Consider the following 22,357-nt stretch of genomic DNA (forward strand, 5'->3'; position numbering starts at 1 on the left):
ATGCATTTGTATCTTATAAAGCACAAGGTGTAGCTTGTTAGCCCATTAGTTGGAAACTTGAACTATGAACTGGGTTAAAGCAATCCTTGATCAATTCATATATATATATGTATGTTGATATCAATAATTAATAAGGTTAGGTTTTAAAGATTACTTGGCGATTGGGTGTAAAGGGTAACAAACAAGTTACCTTTTTGGCATTAAAATATGTACTTAAAATTTTAGAATACGGATAAAAATGTTTTAAAAGTACAAATAGGAGAGATCCTTGACTAATTTTAACAAGACCACAATTCTTCAATTGCCAATCCGTCTTCCTTCCAAAGGCCCCCTTCCCCTCTTGATATGATTGGGAAGATGGTAGATTAATAACGGATATCATAGATGGAACTGATTTTATCTGCCTATAATCATTTGCCTGTGTTAAAAGACTGCAAACCTAAGTATCACAACAAGTCTCACTTAAGGAATTGATAAATTGTTGGTTTCCGCTGTGCCATGATAATCAAATAATTAAGTTTTAAAGGTCTTTTAGATTTATGCTATGTCTTCTGCTTTGTGAATCATTAAATTTGCATGTTGATCGTGGCCATAAAACCTAACATCTCTCTCTCTCTCTCTCCCCCTCTCTTTTCATCCTTCCTCTCTATCTTCCATTTATCTCCCCTACCCCTCAATGTATGTCTCTAATATATTGATCATAAGTTACATACCAATATTCAAATTATGCATCTTTCAATCAAGTCAATCATTCTCCAAATGTAACCGTAAAATCACCGTATAAATGTAAACCCAAATTCTAAAACTAAAGTTCTAGTTCATCCTGCACTCTCAAATCAATCAAACTATTTATCTTATTATGATAAAAAATCATTAAGCTAAATCCCTTATGTACTTTCTCAAACTACTCAATGTCTTTCAAGATCCTCTCTATTTTTTTTTTTATGATACAACTATAAAGCTAGCTCAAATTTGTATTCAAAGACATTACTTTGTGTAATTTAATTTACTTCAAACAACTTGTAACTATTCTTCATGCTTTCGTCATTCTTCTCTTATTTCTCTTCAACTTGTATTTCATTCTTTGTATTCATGAAACATAAAAATAGCCTTCTTTTTTATCATCTTTAAATATTGTTGGCACTATTTATTTTCACTTAAGATTAATCTCACAATAATATGCATGTTATAAACTTCAGGAAACTCAATAAATATTTTTTAAAACGTATTTTCATCTCATAAAAATCAAATGAACAATATAAATGAGGAGGAAGATAAGTTTTTATTCTCTTCAAATATGTGGAAAACCTGCCCAAAGAAATGTTCTGTGTAACTGTAAACACTTTGCATCTATTTCTGTTATTCTTGATTCAAATTTGCGAATAACTATACTATTCTGAAAGATAAATGGAATAATGGTCTCTCAATTAGGAAACCTGCTCCAAATTAGATGTAATGTAGCAATTAGTAAAAAATCACATTTTGCAGCTCAAGTAGTAACTGCTTTATAGGAACACAGAGCAATGGAATGCACTATTGTGGTAGGGGAAATGACTTATTCACCTGCTACATTCTAAAACCATTCTTCGTAAACATGAGCTGCTTTGGCCAAATATTTTATGTACAAAAAACAACATCATTTAATAATTTATGATGATTCCTCAAAAGAGGCACAAGCATATCACCAAATGTCCATTCTATTAAGAATACCTTTGGGTCAGAAAGCTTATATATGAGATGTTTTTTCTTTGCATTCCCCCCTTTTGGAAACATCCACTTAATTAAGCAATGATTTGGTTGAAAGAAGATATTCTTTAAAGGAGAGGGAAACAAGATGGACGCGAATCTTTGTAAAAGGGCTAGAACTCTGTGATAATATTTTGCAGTTGAAGGTTGAATTGTTGTCCCTAAGCACCTTGTTTATAGGGATGCTGGTTTTATGACCAAACCAGTTTATAGGAAAATTAGGAACAAAGTTATAGGAAATAGTAAATATGTGACAGGAATGTGGGATACAGAGCATATATATAACTGCTACCTCACAGTCTTTTACTATTCATTAGATGGAATACTAATGAAATCACTCATAATACACTCACAGATGTAATTATTTTTGGACCTAATCCTTGACCCCATAGTTTTTTGTATGATTAGAAAAACAACACAATAAATTTCATTAATAAAACAAAATTTAAGTTTGCGTGGGAAAAGAGGAAGAGGTTTTGGATGAACTAGCTGCTTGGTTTACAAAGGGACTTTGAGCTGAATCCAAAAATATTTTCAAAACAGTTTTAGAAGATATCTAGATACAATGCCATAATTTATCCAAACGTGAAAACTATAATAAATCTAAAATCAAATCTGAATTGCCAAAATGTTGAATAACTATAATCATACATAATTATATTTCTTTAAACTATACTCAAAATACACATACCAACGTTACCCGTACGCTTACATATTTTAACCCTTCATATATGAATAAAAAATTTCTAAAGGCTTCTTTCATAAAAAATCCAATTCCACAAATATATTTGTGATAAAAATAAACCAAAAAGTTACTCTATGTCTAAGATAACTGTAAGAAAAAATTAAAACTTTAAATAGGCTGATATAAATACCAAAATTAATAACATGTCACTTGAATTTAATTTTTATGTTATTATGCAAAGGTATTCATGAGACATAAATAAAATTCAATGTTTAAATAATAATAAATTATTATTATTCAATATAAAATCATGAGCGATAGATCTTAAGTCATGAATACCCATGAATTACAAGCATTAATAGTCAGAAATTATCACTATATTCAATCAATCATCATTGTTTCTAATCAATCACCATGGTTTTTATCAAATAATCATAAATTAAACTTAAATTTCCTTTCATTATACTTATTAGGTCAAGAAATAGTGCCACGTGTAAATACATCAAATCATAAATGTATTAATATTTATTAAAATTAATTGCCCACAACGTCATTCTAAAACCCTCATGCTGAATCTTGAGTGTTCTCGCGTGACATGGAAATATTCATACATACAGGTGCACTTGATATCGGACAACAGATATCAAATATCTGGTATCGGACAACAGATATCAAATATCTGGAAAAAAACAGGGATGGTGTCTGATATCGGATATTGGATATTGGACAATATTCGTCTGTTAGGTGTAGACGGATATTGATGACGGATATCAGAGGGCTAAGGACGATCCATATATCAGATTTCGATATCCGGATATCGAAACCGGTATCTGGATATCGATATCCGGTATCCACTGTAAAAAATAATATTAATTATCACCTTCAATGATTTATATACATCCAACACCATATGCTTTTGATATGTTTTCAACTTTGGTTAATATATACAGTGCAAATTTTTGTTTTCTTCCATATGGGATAACAGGATTCATAGTTTACATCATATTCGAATCCTGTTATCCCATATGGAAGAAATTAGAAATCGTGCGCTGTATATATTAAACAACGTATAATATTTATTAAATGATATAGTAATATTATAATATTCAGTATATTTTAAGTCAGTTATTTATGTAATATATTTAAGATATTATTACCTCGTCCAATAAATACAGTCCAAAATTTCTATTTTCTTCCATATGGGATAAAGGATTCGGAATCCTAATGTTATCCCATATGGAAGGAAAAAAATAAATTTCGACATGTATATATTAAATGTGCCACTTATATAATATATATAAGCTTCCAACTACCTTCTTCCGCAAGTTGACTCATCTAACCTCTCAGTAATAATGATTAAATTATATTTTTATACAACCCCTCTAAGTTGGATATTGGAAATCTAATATCCAACACCAATATCCGATATCGTCATCTTCCCCATGAGACGGAGGCGGATGACGACATTGGGATGGATACTGATATCAGATATCGTGGTCTCCTTTGTCATCAACGTTTGCGCCTGCCCAAAGCATTCGGGCCCCGGGCCGCAGGTCACACAACCCTTCCGCTCTATTTTCAGTATTATTATCTTCATCAGTGCTGGTCTTGTCTGCTCTGCTTCCAGAATTCTCGAATCATCGAATTAGCCTCTGAGCTCGAGTTTGGGGATTTATTCTTTGGTGTCAGATTTGTATCGCTCTCGGTGATGGTCATGGATGCTCATGGACAGTGTTTGTTCCCCTCTCGTCAGCCTTTGAGCTGTTTCCTCAGGTCATTGGGAGACTGCCGCTGCCCTAGACCCCTCGTGTCGTTACTCTAGTCTTACCCCCTAGATTTGCGACATCTTTCGTATATTTTCATTGATTTTACTTTGCTTGCATCACGTCTGCATTGCTGCTTATCTGATCGTACTCTCCTCCCTATGGTGTAATGCGAGCCATTTGATCCAGGCATGTAGTGCAACGGTTCCACTAAGACACCACAAATAATGATGTCATGATGGCTAATGAGTTGGTGATACCTTTTATAATATTTAATTTGTAGGTTACATGGACCCATAAAAAAGAAAAAATGATAAAAATCGTAAAAAAATGTGCGCACAGAGACCAAGAATAAATAATTTTTATGCATTATTTGAAATAGAAAAAGAGAAAGAGGACCTGGCAATGTAATGCCTCTCGATTTGCATTAAAAAATGGGAAAAATGTGTTGGCGTGGCAGGTCATCCATGTTGACATGTCACAAAATTATTTTGTTTTATATTCTAAAAACAATAACATGTGTAAGTGTATCATTTAAGGAAAGAAAAAAAGGTGTTGGCATGTCATGCGGTGACATTACTAGGTCATTCAATGGTTAATTAACTATAATGACTGTTTTTTTTTCCTTTTCATGTAGGACACAAACCACTCTTATAACTGTTGATTGCAATAATTAAAAATAAAATTCAGTGTGATTCTAACACCATTACCATGAAAAGACACGATTAAAATATTGTCTCAATAGTAAGGAGAGAGGATATCTAGTTAAATGGACGACTATGATTTATCCAACTTCAGGTTTTGATATTTTACAATATTGAAGACTGATTGAGCTGAAATTTTGAAGGTATCTTCATCTTTATCTTCTCATTTTATCTCAGATATATAAGTCCAGACACATATTTTTTAAAAATAATCAGTCAAATAGATTCCTACATTTGTGGGAATTTTGAAAGAAAGTTAGTTTCTAAGATCCGTCAAGCTTGTTCTTCGTGTCTTGGAAAATAGAGAAGAGGAAACGGAAAAGAGTGGGAGCTTATCTGCTCTCACAAATCCCTTTTTTCTCACATCGTTATCTCCTACTTAATATAATTTATATTAATCATTTTAATCTTATCACCTCCTTGCCTCACATTTTCAGCAGTTTTCTATTTTGTATTTTATGTTTATATCATATCATATTGTTCATCACTATCTAAAAAGTTATTTACTCTTCACTAGCTATATTTTATTGATTAATATATATTTTGATTAAGACCAATATTTTAATGTGTAATTGTGAGTACAAGTTTACATTTTCATTGATTAGAACCAAAAATACCAACGTCAAATTAAGACCATAATTTTGAGTTTATCAACATAGTCTCATTGTCTTCTATTCAATAAGTTCTATAAATCTGGAATGATCTTCTCATAACTTGGGTTACTCCTGGAGGGGATGGCACCTGATGAGAGGGGGAGACAACAAGATGCCCGAAGAAAGATTGAGATGTACATATTTTCTTTTGGGATTTCTTCCTTTTATAGTTGTGGGGATTCTATTGTAAGCACATGGATCTATAGTATATCCTTTGATGTCTAGAATATCTTATGTGGGACCCTCTAGGCCCATGTACTAGTGTAATAAATATCTCCATAAGCCTAACAACTCTTTCTATATATTAATTCAATTTAAATTAATTTAACCATCAATAGGCAGATTCACACACTAATAAACTCAAAATTATGGTAAATTATGTCATTGGACTTTAGTTTAATCAATAAATTTTATAAATATTTACTCATAAAATAATTTTGACTTGTTTGTGATGAACACGGATCGTATCCATAGGGAAAAAATCTTAGTTATTTATTAGTTAGGAAAATAGCTTTCTCAATATGGTGAATTTGAGAGGACAAGAAGAAATACATATAGCGTAAGAGGTAATGATAAGAAGAGGATGGTGGTTAGAGATATTAATAATGACTATTTAATGAGAATAAGACAAGTATTACACCAGTGTTAGATAGTTGATCAAGAATGAAGCTTGTGAAAACAAGAGAGTATGATTGAGAAAGTTATTGTGAATGTGATATTGTTAATTAATAATGTCATCCCAATAAAAGTTACCAGTCCATTGAAGTTATTAACTAGACTAATACGTGGGCCTAGAGAATTACACACAATGCGTTTGGAGGTTGGAGAATATGCTATAAGTTCACTGACTTTCTTAAATGTTCCTAGAGATTGATAATTTTTTTTTAAATTCTCTAGGAATATTATGAAAATTTTCCTGAAAAATATAAATAAAAGAAGTCACCCCTCATATGATATCCATGAGAGTCAATGTAAGTGCCCAAATATATAAAAAATTTCCTCTTATCTGAGTGTTGCTTCAAGGGTACCAAATGGAGAGGAAATCAGAATTTTCGCAACACAGTTCATAAAAATAAGAGGAGATCAAATTCTCAAAAGATTACATAGATCAGTATAGAGGCCAAACATGTGAATGCCATCAAAATGCGCACTCAAGGAACCAATAAATCACAGATTTGGTCAGTGAAATTGTGATGTTTTTAGCTTGTCATATTGGTATTCAATGTGATATTCTGCAGTACGGATCATGTTGATTGATGCCCAAAATTCCTAGAAATAGGATCTGACATTGTTTTCATATGAGAAATAGCTGATAGTGCTATTTAATACAAATAATTTAATGTTCTTTTTTAACATCATATGTGTGGGGATGTTTAGAATATATGTTTGAGGATGCTATTTTTTTAGTCCTCTCATCATTCAATAGCAGTGTCATAGTTTCAAGCGAATACCTGGTGTTCTTGCAACAGCTGTAAATGTGATGAGCTGTGAAGGAAATACACAACGAGAAACATGTTGAAAATCACCCAGAGCAAGGAGAACCATATCAGCCTAATCAACTTGGATAGTCTTGCTTGGAGTTAGAACTGACAGCAAGCCATAATGCCATTTTTCAAGACTAAGAAACAGAGGAGAGTTAAAACAAGGTGCGATGAATCAGATGAAAATTTGCCAGCTGGAACTCCAAGTTCCAGAAAAGTGTTAAAGCATGCCAAATTTAGCCAAACCAATATTCCTTATTTTTCGAGCAGATTATGCCACTTTGGTCCCAAGCATTGTGAGGGTTTGTTGAGCCTCCATATTTTGTTATGGGGCCTCCTAAGTCCTGCTTTGTTGTGTCATTTCCAGGCCTGACTGTGGTCTCTGTTCAGCCCTCATTGGAACCTGGAGGATCATGCTCTTAGGCTTGATGTAAGACTTTAAGAGACGAACAGAACTTTCAAGCTTAATTATGATATTATGATATCACAATAATTCACTTATTATTGCATGTGTTTTTATATTTAATTATAAATATCACACATGCATGAGAAATAATATATTTTAATGAATGAATATTGAATGTGACGAGGAATGTGTGACTTGCTTGTAGGACATATATAATTACACCAGGAGAAAAATAAATCTCTTTAATGCATACATTTTTACTTTTGATTATTCCTGATTGAAAAACATTTAAAAAATATATGATATTTTTCTGGGTTCAATTAATTTATATTTTCAGTATCTTCATTTTTATGAACTCAGTCAGAAATAAGTTATAATTTCAAATTTCTATGATTGGGCATAAATAAACTGTTAATTTTACATCATAAAATTACTTATATCTAACAACAATAATTTAAAATCAATGCCCTCAATCCATAGTCAGGGAAGAAACCAAAATTGTATAAAATCCTGATCATTGTGCTGTAGTCTCAAGTGAACCTGAAGCATCACGAAGACACCAATTATCATGGGAGATGTGCGAAGGATAAAACTTTAGTCTTTGAGTATCCCAGGAATGACTCATTATTTCAATTAAAGGTGGTAACGAGGAGGGGGAATGCATGCAGATCAAGTGGATCGTCTAAACCTAATTGGCATAGCATGAAAATATCATCAATCTGTGATGAAAAATTATTGAACAAAAGATGCGAAGTCCACTCCCTATAAATGTTATAAATGTGATCCATATCGCAACCAGTAAAATAATTCTGGATACCATTAATTTTTTTTATCGAGACAAAAGTGATGAAGCTTTGGATTTGATTATTTAGATTGAACAATACTGGATCTTACAGAAAATTAGAGTACACGTCAAGGAGTAAATTGAAGAAGCACAAATAAATGTAAAATCCAATAAAATTGGTAGAATGCCAGGGTTTGAATGAGCCATGCTCAAGGATGCCATGAACTACTCAAGAAAAAAACTTATTTTTTGCAAACTCGTTATCTCAATGAGATGGCTGCCCATAAACTATAGTGGAGGGATGCGGATGAGACGGTAATTTTGTCCGAGGATGCAAAAATCGTCCAGTCTAGGACTTTCGATGATTTACGGGATGAACAATCGTCTGCTCGTCCCTGGACAGGAAGATCGCTTCATCTATGGAGTACAGTATGCGCGTGACAGATCCACCTGACGCACGTGCTGCGCCACATGTCAATTTCTGAGTGGTTTGTTGCTGACACACGCACTGTTTCGTCCCTGGACATTGGACAGGACGATAATTTCTTGGACGGGATTGTTTCGGACAGGACGGTTTTGGATGGGACGTGGACTTGGACGGAAAAAAATGGGAGGGGAGAACCCTGGACAGGACGAGTAAGACCATAACTAATTAAAGTTAATGGAGAAAATTACTTTTTGGCAAAGGCACTGAAAAGCTAAAATATACTGCGTTAAAATTTCTGGTTCGTTAAGGGAAAGACGCGGAAATTTCCAGGAAAACTCTTGATCGTGCCCACCTCCTCTCGATTCCGACGATAATCGTTCCGATTTCCTTGAGTTCTGTCTGCCCTCTTCAAGATCGTCGAAGAATCGGGCTGCCGTTCTCCGTCTGCTTCTTCGATGGATTATGATTACAGAAACAGGGCGGGTTCCGGGAACTGGCAAGCCCCCGGATCATCCCTCTACCCTCGAATCTCCCAACAGCCAGGGCATCACGCTAATGTTCCTGGCGGCCGACCAGCGCATCCCCATCCTGCCGTGGCTCCTCCGCCTTGTGGGTTCTTCACCATCTATTTTGAATTACCCTTTCCCACAATTTTTCTATTTTAATTCGAGCGGTTCCAATGCGAACATTCCTATTTCAGATTTCACTGCTTCGGCTGTTCAGTTTTAAGCTGCGTATGACAGACATTCTTTCTTGTCCGTGTTCTAAAGTTCATGTTCTTACTAGCCCGTTATTTACCCTCGAAATTCATACCCTTGCTTGCTTGTCTATCCCGTCAATCTTCCCCAAAAAAGTTTTTGATTTTCTTTTACATGATTTCTTGTACCTTATGAGGGCGTATTTGTATTAATCGGGGTATTGTTCTTCCTCCTGATTTAAAAATTTCTGAAGCTCGTGTTGAATTCCGTCCAGTTGTGTTATATTTGAACGAGATTTCACCCCAAGATTATTTTTTAATTTATCCCGTCCGTTTCTTCACTTACCACTTTATGCTCTCGTGATTACTTACCACTTTTATGTTCATCTTCAGCGGAATTGGGCATAAGGGTCAGGCTAAAGCCAGAATACCGGATTACACAGCCGGTAAGTTTTCATATTCTAAATTTGTTCTTGATTGAACCCATTTTCACCTATCATGTTCAAAACAAAAGTCTTTATTCATGGCATTTGATTTCAAAACTGCAATCTCACGCCTCGCAGCCTCAGCTTGCGCCACAAGTGGCAGAAGTTCCTCGCAGCCAGTTCAACTTTGACTTTGATTTTGAGAAAAGAATCATAGCGGAGGCCGAAAAGGATGTCAAAAACTGGAATCGGTTCGTTGCTGAAAATCCGTCGCCAAGTTTCAATGTAACACCAACATCTTCCTCTTCGGTACTGTCTTTACTTTCTGCTCTGATGAACTTCACTCATTATAAATATACCTTTTTTTTGCGTACTTGTTATCATTCTCTAAAACATGTTCCTCCTCAAGAGTCAAGAGCACGTATCAAATCGGAGTCTTTTCTCTCTTCAGGGTCCTGCAAGCGATCCAGTCGTGGAGAAGTATGCTATGCTGGGACTTGGACGTGAGGCCGTTTCGTTGGCGGTGCTCAGCTTTGGAGACAATCCCATTAAGGTACTTTGATGACATTTTTCTGTAGACAACTGGTTTCAACTAGCCCGTCTAGCTCAGTTGGTAGAGCGCAAGGCTCTTAACCTTGTGGTCGTGGGTTCGAGCCCCACGGTGGGCGCTCTCCTTTTTTCAGAATTTTTTTTTCTTCATAGTTTTTTCTTCATAGTTTTTTTTTCTATAGAGTTTTTTTCCTTCAGAGTTTTTTTTTCTTTAGAGTTTTTTCCCTTCCGATTCTTTTTCTTCATAGTTTTTTTTCAGACTTTTTTCTTCAGAGTTTTTTTTTCTATAGAGTTTTTTTCCTTCAGAGTTTCTTTTTCTTCAGAGTTTTTTTTTTCTTCAGAGTTTTTTCTCTTCAGAGCTTTTTTTTCTTCAGAGTTTTTTTTCTTTTAGAGTTTCTTTTTCTTCAGAGTTTCTTTTTCTTCAGAGTTTTTTTTTTTCAGAGTTTCTTTTTCTTCAGAGTTTTTTTTTCTTCAGAGTTTTTTTTTCTTCAGAGTTTTCTTTTCAGAGTTTTTTTCAAAGTTTTTTTCTTTTAAGTTGGTTTTTCTTCAATGTTATTTTTTCTTCAATGTTTTTCTTTCTTCAAAGTGTTTTTTTCCTAAGTTTTTTTCTTTAAAGTTAATAATTGCATTCTTTTGACAGGTCCGGGAGTTTGTAAGGGGCTACAACCTTCTACGCGAGATGGGTTTCTCCTCCAAGAACATAACTGAAGCGCTGGTGATGTACGACAATGATGCGGACAAGGCTGTGGCTCACTTCCTTAACAGCACCTCCTGAGGACTTGCTGCTTTCTAATACCTCTGGAGATTTGTCGCCAACAAAATGCATGGCCGGAGTCAAACGCATGGTCTGAAGTAAGTTAGCGTTGAATCATTCGTGGAAAATTTCTGGGCAAATGTTTACTTTGTAATGACAATTGCATAAATATGCGTAGTTCTGATTTATATTTATGTGGTAGAAGATCACAGATGCAGTAATCATTAATTTCGTTGTTGAGCTGTTTTCACAAAATGCCACCAAGCTGTAGTTATCTCGTACAAAAAATATGTGCTGTCGGAGTTAAGCAGACGGTCTGATATAAGTATGCACTGGCCCAGGTTGTGAGAACTTCATGGAATTCCTGGATTTCGGTTTACTTGCTATGGCAAATTGGCAATACCTTAATATGCATAAATAATACATTTAATGTTATTGGAAAGTCACATTTGTGTTTATTCTTAGTTCGGTCATTGTTAAAAAAGCGTGGCCTGAGTCAGCGAGTAGTTTCAAAGAACTCAGTGCCAGCCCGGTTGGTGTTTTTCTCTTTAAAGTGCTAAGCTTGATTCTATTGGTTACATAATTTCATGCAAATAGTTGATGCTTTTAGGTGCTAGAAGGTCGTATTTGTAGTTACTCTTAATTTTGTTCTATGGGCGTGCGATTATGGTCTTGAACGGATGGAATGTCCAAACTTAATTTCCGTTATAGAAATCGTAATATGGAGCGATGATGGAACCTGATTTTGCAAAATACAGGAATTTTTTTTTGAAGAAGAACAAAACAGGAAATTTAAGATAGAATAGGGGGTTGTCATTGTCCACAGGCCAACTTTAATGCCCAAAAAGCCGATTTCTCGTCTTGTCTCCCTTTCTCTGAAATACTGGGAACCCTTTCCATGTCTTTTTTGTTGGTGGAATTCTTTCCCCATCTCCATGTCTTTTTTGTTGATTTGTCCACAAGTCCATGTCTTTCCCTATTTCTATCTAAATCTAGATTTATCTACTTGGGTCATTGTCTCCGTCTACGTGTCTCTGTTTTGTTATCTCAGATTTTTTTTGGAATATCAATTTTTCTTTTCATTTGGTTATTTCTTACTTTTGGTTGTCTGATTTTAACTTTTAAAAGTTTTGTAGTTTTCACTCCTTTTCATTTACCTTCAATAAGGGGGAGAGAGAGAGGGGAGGATGGGATAGTGAGAGAGGGGAGAGAAAGAGTAGAGAGGGGAAAGAGAGAGTAGAGATTAGAGAGGGTAGAGAGAGAGTAGAGAGAGTAAAGAAGGGAAAGAGAGAGAGGAGAGAGAAAGTAGAGAGAGTGTAGAGGGGAGAGAGGGAAAGAGAGAGAGGAGAGAGGGGAAAGAGAGAGAGGGGAGAGAGAGAGTAGAGAGTAGAGAGGGGAGAGAGGGGAAAAAGAGAGTAGAAAGGGGAGAGAAGGGAAAGAGAGAGAGAGGAGAGAGAGAGGAGAGAGAGAGAGTAGAGAGGGGAAAGAGAGAGAAAGGGGAGAGAGGGAGGGAGAGAGTGAGAGTGTTCTCATTTTTTTCTAACTGTTTGATTTCGATTGAACAGAAGGAAAAAATTTAAGATCAATTTTGAAAATTGAAATCAAATCTCTAGATCGATCTTAAACAATCCCATTGTTAGATCGATAAAGTCGCTCAGTTCAGATCAAATTGACTTCTGATGTATAATGTAGAATGAATATGCACTCATTTAGATGTAGAATAAATATACATGTAATTTACACATATAATTAGAGATGTATACGTAGATTGCAATATTTAAAAATATATACAAGATTTATACATGTACATGCAATCATATAAATGTTTAAAGGAAGATGTCGCCACACATACATATGTAGTTAATTCGTATACAATATGCATAAACATTTGAACATCCATATTTTCTGATTTTATCAAAAAATTGGCCTTTTTCATCCGTCATCCATTTTAGTCCTTTCCCGATAGTCCACCGTGAAAGCCCTTGACGGACGACGGATGACGTTTGGGAACAGAACGAACGGTCATCCGTTCACGAACCCTATTTGAAAATTTTGGATGTTGACTGTTGACAGGCTGGGCCAGGAATAATTGTTATCTCTTTTCGTATAAAACCAAACATTTAAATCTTTTTGAGGGTCAGACATCAACTTTGCCCTCTTTCACTCTCACTCCACACATTTATATAAATAAATAACGTGAAAATTAGCTTTCGTTTTTTTAATAATAAATAAAGGAAAATATTCGATCCACCCTCTCTGGAAGCTTAGATTGGGAATCTTGTATGCTATTTGAGGGAGATCTAGATTGGAAGCCCTCCAAGACCGACGCTCAGCTTCTCTTCCGGCTCATCTGCAGTTCCTCGTCGGGGCAAGTCCGTCCTCATTCCAAGATGAACGACGCCGATGTGTCGAAGCAGATCCAGCAGATGGTGAAATTCATCCGTCAGGAGGCTGAGGAGAAGGCCAACGAGATCTCAGTATCCGCGGAAGAGGTTGATCCGATCCCCTTTTTTTCCTCGGCGCCCGCGATCGCTTTAATTATTCTCTTTCTGTTCTTTAACCTCTTGTTGGGTAATTTCTTCCCGATTTTCCGGTTTTTGGGCTTATAACGCGACGTGTGTTTTCAGGGGATTTGATCCAGTTCCGACCCAATTGCATATAGTTGTAGATGATTCTCGTTTTCTGCTTCTGGGGATGCGTTGTTTGAGGAAAGATCGTTTTTTTTTTATGATGACCGCATAATTAGTGCACTCATGCTAGGGCAATATTCCTAAAATGTTAAATTCCTTTTTTATGATGGCCGCATAATTAGTGCACTAATGAGCCAAGACTTCGTTTGGTTCATCATTATTTTGAGTTTAATATTTACTCCTCCATTTCAGGAATTTAACATTGAGAAGCTGCAATTGTTTGAGGCTGAAAAAAGGAAGATCAAGCAGGAGTTTGAACGTAAAGAAAAACAAGTTGAAATTCGCCGGAAAATGTAACTTACCCGCATTTTTTCTCCTATTCATCCCGTGATTTTAATTTAATTAATTTCAGTTCATTCGCTTTCATTATCTACTTTGCAGAAAAGTAGCCTTTCCTCAGTTTACATGGGATGTGGTTGACATATTCATTTTAATAAAAAGATTTGAATCTTGCAAATAATGTTTTGAATGTTTGTTACTCTCACGTTGATGGTGTTATTTTTTCCTCCATGACTGATTTTGGTCCCTGATATTGATGCTAGTGAATACTCCATGCAATTGAATGCTTCACGGATTACGGTTCTTCAAGCCCAAGATGACTTGGTGAAGGCCATGAAGGAGGCGACCGAGAAAGAGCTCCTACACGTTAGCCACAACCATGAAACATACGGACCCCTTCTGAAAGAATTGATTGTTCAGGTATACAAAGGATAATTGTGTAAATCACTCTTGTCTTTTTCTTTATCAAACAATCATGTCCTAGAGGATTGGTGTTTGATCTTCGTCCAGCTCCCTCTCCATCTAGAATTAAGTAAAGTTAGTCGGGAGGGTAGGGTAAACATTTTTTATACAGTCTAATCCATGGAGATTCATGTTCCTTGAATCAGGGGAAATTTTTTTATTTCATCATTTTACAACTCTGTGTCATTTATTTCATATTTGATCATAAATTATGTGACGTTATCTACTGCTTCTAGTGTTTGCTGCGACTCAAAGAACCATCGTTGCTTCTTCGATGCCGGAGAGAGGATATTGAGCTTGTTGAATCCGTTCTGGATTCTGCAAAAGAGGAATATGCTGCGATAGCCAAGGTTCACCAACCGGAAATTGTGGTAGACCACGTCACATACCTCCCCCCCGGTCGTCGGCTTCACCACCATGGACATGAACTTTTTTGGTATTTGAACTTTTTTTTTCAAATTCTTACTGTTTCTCCAGCTTCAAATTTTAAGATGGTATTTGGGCCCTTAGAAGAAAATTTATATTTCTTTTTGATAGAATTATATGAATTAGGAGAAGCGTAATGCTGAAAATGTTTGTATTTGAACGTATATCTTTTGCTGTTGGACTAAATAGTATGTTTCTAATTCCATAATCACTACTTTTTTGATAGTTGTCCACAAAATTTTATATTTTTGTACCTGGAAAGAAAAGTTTAAATGGTCTTATGATGCGGTTAATCATTGAAGCTGTATTTCAAAGTGGGATTGTGGCTAAATATTACACTTTCTTCGGTGTTCTGTGGGACGCTAATGTCTTGTATTGAATTTTCCGTTGTTTGAAAAATGATTAATTGAACGAGAGGTTCTTGCCTATAGTATAATTGATGACACTCTTCATTCCAGTTCTGGAGGTGTCGTTTTAGCTTCGCGAGATGGGAAAATTGTTTGTGAGAATACTCTAGATTCAAGGCTGGATGTTATCTTCCACAAAAAGTTGCCAGAGGTACCACTCTCGTTCTTTCCTATGGTGTCCTACTCAACTATATCTCTCTCTATTTTTGGCAACATAGAAGCTACCAAATTTTGATTACTGACATTAACAAATATAGTTATGGAATTACGGAATCTAAGTGAGGTGTCTCCTTGCGTATTGCAGATCCGGAAGTGGTTGTTCGGCCAGATCACTGTCTGATCAACTAAGCATCCTTTGAAAGGTAATTGTTTTAAATTTTAGCTTCAAGATTCAACAAACTTCAAATCCAGTAAAGGTGCTTGCGTTTTACTCGTGGGTTATGAATTCTGATGACAAAATTATCAAAACACTGTTTTCCTTGGATTTTTAGTTTGCTAAATTACCTTTCAAAGTCGATCATGTTCCTCTGTTTCACCCAGTGCAGATTCATGGAAACTGTGTGCTGTTTATGTCGCTGCTTCATCGATGTCATAAGAACTCTGGATTCCATATTTCTTTGGAGTACATTCAGTTCATGTTGTGTGAAAAAAAGCCATTTATTTCTTTTAAAATAATGGGAGCGATTGCTCGTCAGTTGTTTGCTTTAGTTCTGTACGAAGCCCCACACTTTATTCAACTTGTATGCTAGTAATCTTGCGCTACTTCTAATCGAATCCCTGGGGACTTAATATCCGGTTCTTTTGTTTAAATGGAGCGAGGTATGTGCGGACCCATTCCAGACCTAATATCAAGAAGGAATTGAGCAATAATTTCTATTGAAAGGGCAAAATAAGCGAATACTCTCTTATTTAAACTAGTTTTATCATGTATGCGGCGTCATGAATACAACACATCTCTGTCAATCTATGATGATGACGATTTAAGTTTTGCAAGTTATGTACCTTCAGTAAGTAAATCATACTTCTAGTCAGAAGGTTTGTTGTCGGTATGCAAGAGATTGTGATTTTTATTTCTTATGTGCCCTGTACTATGCATTCAAAAATCTTCTCTCGATTAGCCAAACACTTGCAATTTTATTTTGTCTAATAATGTCTTGAATCAGATGGAAAGGAACCCAGTTATCTTAAAAATTTGCCATCCCCTTAAACGTATAATGCATTTAACATTATTATTAGGTAAATATTTTTACTTTTCAAAAAAAAAATTAGGTAAATACTTTTCTACATAGAAAGGGGTCCGCTATATCACTTGAAGATCTAATGTTGGGAGAATGACTGAAATAGGCATACCGAATGATTGTATCTAATTTTCCAAGACAGCGAGGTCTGCTATAATTGTTCAAAAGATTCCATTTTATATCATGTCTTTATTACACCGATCAAATATATCATCCAGAAAGTATCTGTTCAGAGATAACATCACAAGTATCTAAGAAGATGGTTTAAATATCTAAGAAGATGGTTTAAATATCTAAGAAGATGGAAGACATCTGTTACAGAACTTCCATGAATTTACAAGAAACGACCAAGAAAGGGAAAACAGACATACATACATTCTTAGGGCTGGAAAAATAGCCTATATAAATGACTTCCGCCATCAAGCAGAAGATCTGAGCTTTTCAAGTATTTTCAAAAGGTGGCTGGATGAGAGATTCTCCGACCAGAAGTGGGAGAGGACGGCTGATGCATCTGAAGATCTTCCTCTTGACCTACCCCTTATCTTCCTTCGTTCTTTTCTCATCATTCTGTGACTGTCTACTGTTCTAGTGTATCTCCGAATTGAAGACGCCATCCGAGGGAGCTTTCTATATTCTTTTCTCCGTTTCTTATGGAAATCTATACGAGATTCATATCACTGGTAGTAGAGCCTATGATTCTCGGCTATTTCACAAAATGGAGCCAGATCCTAGGGCAGATCATCCAGATTTGGAATTTCAAAGGAGAACAACAAATGTTCTTGAACCTTGGATGGAGCAAATAGCAAGTATCAACGTATTAACGACATTCACCAGCCTTATAAATATTCCGGCGGGTGAGTTATAAACGCCCTCTCAAGACCTACCAGTCCAAGAAGAGGTGGGTTTGTAACTCCACATGTGTGGACTAAGCCACACGTGAGAGAGTTTGAATAATGGCAGAAAAACCCAGCGACCAAGAGTAGCTATAAAAGAAAGTTTGAGATAATTTCCAAGGCATGAAGAATTGGTTGTCATTGTCCAAGGCCGAAGATCCTCCCGGTGCAGCTGACAAATTCCGATTTGGGTCATCAGGCATTCTACCATCCTTCAGGAGAGTTATTCTATTATTCCCCTCTGTGTTCTTTGATCCCTTCCCTTCTATCAAACACTTGTGTGTAGTTGCATTGTCTCCATATCCGACATCTGCCATACGTTCATTGGTAATTGTTGAAGTTTACATCATATATCGATGGATTTACATAGTGTCCTAACATTTTGGTGTCAAAGCTAGAAGATTCCTCGGATTTCATGGTTGATCCGGAAGAGAAATTAGAAGCCTTATCTCTCAAGGTAGAAGCAAACCAGAGCATAGTCACCAATTTACTTGACCACATTATGCAGGAAATGGCAAACATGAATGCGCAATTAAAGAATAAGGCACCGGTCATTGCTAATTCCATTTCATTTACTGAAGTACCAGCACATCAACCCGAGAAGAGAACTGATTATGACTGACGATATAAAAGGGGAGACCTCCCTGCTTTCTCAGGTTACAAACCAGAAACCTGGTTAAAGTGTGTAGAAAGACTATTTCATCTTCACCCATGGCGAAGCATGATATGCTCCACTTAGTAGCCTTGCACATGGATGATTCAGCGTTAACCTGGTTCATCCATACTGAAGAGAATTTTGGTAGGATGACATGGATAGACTTGAAGAATCACTTTGAAGACAGATATGCTTTAGCAGTCCATGTTATTCATCAACAACTTTTTGAAATCAGACAGAAGAATTCAGTTGGCGAATACCGGACCGAATTTGAAGCCATCATTATACAATTGCCAATAGTAGCGCCATAAATCAAAGAAAGTACTTACCTTCAGAGGGTTATTGCCAGAATCAGAACGGAAGTATTACGATACATGCCTTATGGTTTAAGGGAGATTATAGACATGTCTTTGGGGGCTGAAGCGGATCTAGGCATTTTCTACCAAGCTTGGCAATCGGTACCTCCTTATACAGAGCTATCACTAAACGCAACTGCACGTTAGAGACCTATTATGCCCCATACTACTAGAGCTAATACATCCATTACAAGTCAGTACAAGCCACACAACAACAATGTTCGGTCACACAATAGCACTCAAAACAATATCAGGAACATTCAATATGAAAGATCTGGGAGAAAGTGAAATTTGAGAATCACCGACTCTGAATATCAGCAAAGAAAGGACAAGAGGCTTCATTATTACTACAATGACAAATTCACTCCAAGTCACTGCTGCAGGAAGATTTTAAACCTGATTTTGATTAGAGAAGGAGACGAGTTGTTAGGGGATTCAGAACCGGTGCAAACAAATGTGAAACCTATTACCAAGGATGCCTATTCATGGAAAGGGTAAATTCGAGGAAAGCTCAGAGATTGGCAGCTACCAAGGCGCTAAAATTGTGGGGTTCTATCAAGGACTCTAATGTGGTAGTCCTGATAAATGGTGGACCCACACACAATTTCATAAATCCTGCAATTTTGAACTCTCTAAAAATTCCTATACTAGCGGGACCACATTTTGATGTGATGCTGGGAGATGGTTACTTGAGATCGTCATAAGCGATATGTATCAATGTGTACCTTTATTTGCAAGGGATGGGCATTATCCAAGATTTATTCCCACTATCTTTGAGTCGATTTGATGTGGTATTAGGAGTCAAATGGCTCAAGACTCTGAATTGGTTCTACTCCAATTACAACTTTTTAACTCTCAATGTGCTATGGAATAATCGGATTTATACTCTACAATCAAATCCTGAATTTCACCCCCACGGAGATACTTCTAATCTTCCACCTCAAGACATCATTAGGAGCAAAAGACAATTCAGAAGGCTTCATGAACTATGAAACCCGAAGCAAGCCATGGTACTCTATCTTCAACTATCTTCTATCATTTTGAATTATGATTCCTTGTACCCTTTGGTATTTGAATATATCATGAGATTACCACCCAAACAAGAGTTAGATCACCGCATACACTTGATTCCAGGATCAAAGATCGTAAACTTGAGACCGTACAGTTACTCCTTTTTGCAGCAAAACAAAGTTGAGACATTGATTCAAGAAATGTTAGAGGCTCAAATCATCAAACATTCAAACAGTCCATTTTCAAGCCTTACATCATTGATCAAGAAGAAAGATGGAAGATGGCGAATTTGCATCGACTACAGAGCATTAAACAAAATTATTGTTCCCAATAGATTTCCTATTCCAGTGGTGGATGAATTACACGGGACCACTATTTTTACAAAATTAGACCTTAAGTCAGGCTATTACCATATCAGAATGCATGAAGATGACATTTCCAAAACGGCCTTCAAAACCCATCAGGGACACTACGAATTTTTAGTTATGCTTTTTGGGTTATCTACTACTCCAACTTCATTTCAAGGGTTGATGAACGCATTATTCCAACCATATCTGAGGAAATTTATATTTGTATTCTTTGATGACATTCTCATATACAACAAAACCATGGGCGAGCATGAGTCACATCTTAAACTAGTACTAGAAGTGCTGCAAAAGAGTCAAGTGCGTGTAAATCCCAAAAGATGTGTCTTCCATAAGGATAGAATAAACTTTCTAGGTCATTGTATTTGGAGGAGTCTCAACTGATGTCGAGAAGGTGGAAGCAGTACCAAATTGGCCAACTCCTACCAATATCAAAAAATGCGGGGATTCTTGGGGTTAACCAACTATTGCAAACATTTTGTGAGACATTATTCTATTATACCTTTTTCCTTTGACTATGCTATTTAAAAAGAATGCATTTCTATGGAGATTTGAATCTGATCAAACTTTTCAGCATTAAAGGAAGCATTGGCCAGGGCATCGATACTCAGCCTTCCAGACTTCACTAGGCAATTTATGGCGAAAAAAAATGCATCTAGTTTTGGAATAGAGCAGTATTAATTAGAGAGTCTCATCCCATCTCTCACTTTAAAAAGGCTTTACCAGCTAGAGCTCAAATGAAATCTACCTATGAAAAAGTATTCATGGCAGTTGTGTGGGCAATGAATAAGTGGAAACATTATACGCTTTTCTAAAAAAAAATATTCTGACTGATTAGGCTTCTCTTAAGTTCCTCAATGACCAGCAAACGATTCCTCATCCGTACCACTAGTGGATCTCCAAACTTCTGGGGTATAACTTTGAGATTAAATACAAGACATGCAAGAGTAATATTGTAGCAGATGCCTTTTCTCAATCAATGGGAGAAATGACTCTTAATTGATGGAAATATATGGGGCCGGCAAGCCAATCACACATTCCACATCTCCATCCATGTTCATTAGTAGAACATATTCATTATAGTGCACGTGTGATGCTTATAATGAAGTCCATGAATACGTGATCGGACTTAGTGAATTATGATGAGATCATAATACAGAGATCACAAGTCTTTAAGTGTGTGTTCTAAATATTCCTATTCGAAGAATACGCTAGAAGGACACCGAAGTATCCGGATAGAATAACACTATCTAGCCTCAGTCATATGATGAGTATGGTCGGTCCTATAGCCATTGGTGTGGAGACACTAAGGATAGATAGTGGATGCTCTTTAGTGGAAAGAGTTCATTGAATTGATCCTTACGAATCCCCAAATGATATTATACCGAACTGTCAATCAGGTTGATTCACATCATGGTTGTGTAAGTGGTCCTTTGACCTGAGACACCAAAGATGTCTTGTGGATGGACGATTGTACTTTGGCTATGGCCAATGAGTCTCTAATCATGGGATTCTAAACAGTATTAGTTTGGTTAGATTAATAAGTTCACGAAGATGATTGAGTGGTCCAATTGGGATCGTCCAACCTCAGTATAAGAGGTGACAATTCAAGGAAGATGATGTGATGAAGTCCTTGGTCAAGGCAATGAAATATTGAAGAAGAGTTCTCCGATGATTTTCAAATGCATCAGTACTAACTCGGATGACCAATTAGGGTTTGACAGTTGACCATACCCTAAGTCGTCCGAGGAGCGTCAAGTGGATGAGGGACTATACATACACGATAACCGATGATGAACATGTTCCATGAGTGAGTCGATAGACACTCCTTTGTACTTTTAGAGCACGAGGTGTAGCTTGACACATGTGTTGGAGACTCGACCTATCGATTGGGTAAATTGATCTGACATTATTTAATCTATATGATGATATAGTTCATTAAGTTGGAAGGCCAATAAAAGTTATTGGGCTACTAGAGTCATTAACTAGACTGATACATGGGCTTCGAGGGTCACATGCAAAAGGTCTTTTGAAAGTCGAAAGATATACTTAAGTTTTGGAGATTTTTATTAAAAAGAGCCACTTAATATAAATAGGAGAATACTCTGAACAAATTTCACTCAGGATAGAATTGTTCAGGGGATTTTCCCCCTCTTCTCTCTTCTCCCACACCCCTTCTCCATCCCTGATGCGATCGGGACGACATAACGACGAAGACGGAGATAGAACGAGACTCGTCAACGAGGAGAAGATCGACATGTCGAGGATCGCGTGGATACGTCTAGAGGCTGTACACTTGAGCAACTTGACTCGTCTCACTCTGAGATCTAAGAAATGATGGTTGCGATCCGTGCAAAGGTACATTGTTTCACAATTTTATTGATGCCGTTATGATTCTGTTATCTGTCTTTTGCTACGTGGAATTCTCGTCTTCATCCATATCAAGGCCTCTAGGACCCAACATTAATAACATCATCTTGACTCATGGGTTAGACAAGAAT

At 36.3% G+C, this 22,357-nt stretch overlaps 2 protein-coding genes and 1 non-coding gene across 5 annotated transcripts; all 3 read left to right on the forward strand.

The window, feature by feature from the left end:
• Positions 1 to 8,954: 8,954 nt before the first annotated feature.
• LOC144703500 (Ubiquitin-associated/translation elongation factor EF1B protein) lies at positions 8,955 to 11,268 on the forward strand. Of its 2 annotated transcripts, none has more exons than XM_078575674.1 (5): positions 8,955 to 9,258; positions 9,740 to 9,792; positions 9,910 to 10,056; positions 10,223 to 10,324; positions 10,961 to 11,268. In XM_078575674.1, the coding sequence occupies exons 1-5, from the start codon at positions 9,105 to 9,107 to the stop codon at positions 11,093 to 11,095; spliced, it is 591 nt and encodes a 196-aa protein (XP_078431800.1). In that variant the 5' UTR covers positions 8,955 to 9,104; the 3' UTR covers positions 11,096 to 11,268. The 2 variants fall into 2 exon arrangements, with proteins under 2 accessions (XP_078431800.1, XP_078431799.1); XM_078575673.1 differs by having other exon boundaries at positions 8,958 to 9,258; positions 9,910 to 10,080.
• On the forward strand, positions 10,367 to 10,439 carry TRNAK-CUU (transfer RNA lysine (anticodon CUU)). The gene has a single exon. It is a non-coding gene; the product is annotated as a tRNA-Lys (tRNA).
• Positions 11,269 to 13,350: 2,082 nt separating the features above from the next.
• LOC144703358 (V-type proton ATPase subunit E-like) lies at positions 13,351 to 16,131 on the forward strand. 2 transcript variants are annotated; one of them, XM_078575530.1, is made up of 7 exons: positions 13,351 to 13,566; positions 13,957 to 14,057; positions 14,307 to 14,463; positions 14,742 to 14,941; positions 15,390 to 15,489; positions 15,643 to 15,700; positions 15,879 to 16,100. In XM_078575530.1, the coding sequence occupies exons 1-6, from the start codon at positions 13,357 to 13,359 to the stop codon at positions 15,676 to 15,678; spliced, it is 804 nt and encodes a 267-aa protein (XP_078431656.1). In that variant the 5' UTR covers positions 13,351 to 13,356; the 3' UTR covers positions 15,679 to 15,700; positions 15,879 to 16,100. The 2 variants fall into 2 exon arrangements, with proteins under 2 accessions (XP_078431656.1, XP_078431655.1); XM_078575529.1 differs by having other exon boundaries at positions 13,352 to 13,566; positions 15,884 to 16,131.
• The last annotated feature ends 6,226 nt before the right edge of the window (positions 16,132 to 22,357 follow it).

Source organism: Wolffia australiana, chromosome 5 (genome assembly GCF_029677425.1).
Source record: "Wolffia australiana isolate 7733 chromosome 5, ASM2967742v1".
Taxonomy (NCBI): Eukaryota; Viridiplantae; Streptophyta; class Magnoliopsida; order Alismatales; family Araceae; genus Wolffia; species Wolffia australiana.

Bases quoted from the DNA above. Each gene is read 5' to 3' on its own strand.
- LOC144703500 (XM_078575673.1), top strand. From the start codon at position 9,105: ATGGATTATGATTACAGAAACAGGGCGGGTTCCGGGAACTGGCAAGCC. The intron at 9,259-9,739 runs GTGGGTTCTTCA...GTTCATCTTCAG, and splicing joins TGCCGTGGCTCCTCCGCCTT to CGGAATTGGGCATAAGGGTC. The intron at 10,081-10,222 runs GTACTGTCTTTA...TTCTCTCTTCAG, and splicing joins CACCAACATCTTCCTCTTCG to GGTCCTGCAAGCGATCCAGT.
- LOC144703358 (XM_078575530.1), top strand. From the start codon at position 13,357: ATGCTATTTGAGGGAGATCTAGATTGGAAGCCCTCCAAGACCGACGCT. The intron at 14,464-14,741 runs GTATACAAAGGA...TACTGCTTCTAG, and splicing joins TGAAAGAATTGATTGTTCAG to TGTTTGCTGCGACTCAAAGA. The intron at 14,942-15,389 runs GTATTTGAACTT...TCTTCATTCCAG, and splicing joins CATGGACATGAACTTTTTTG to TTCTGGAGGTGTCGTTTTAG.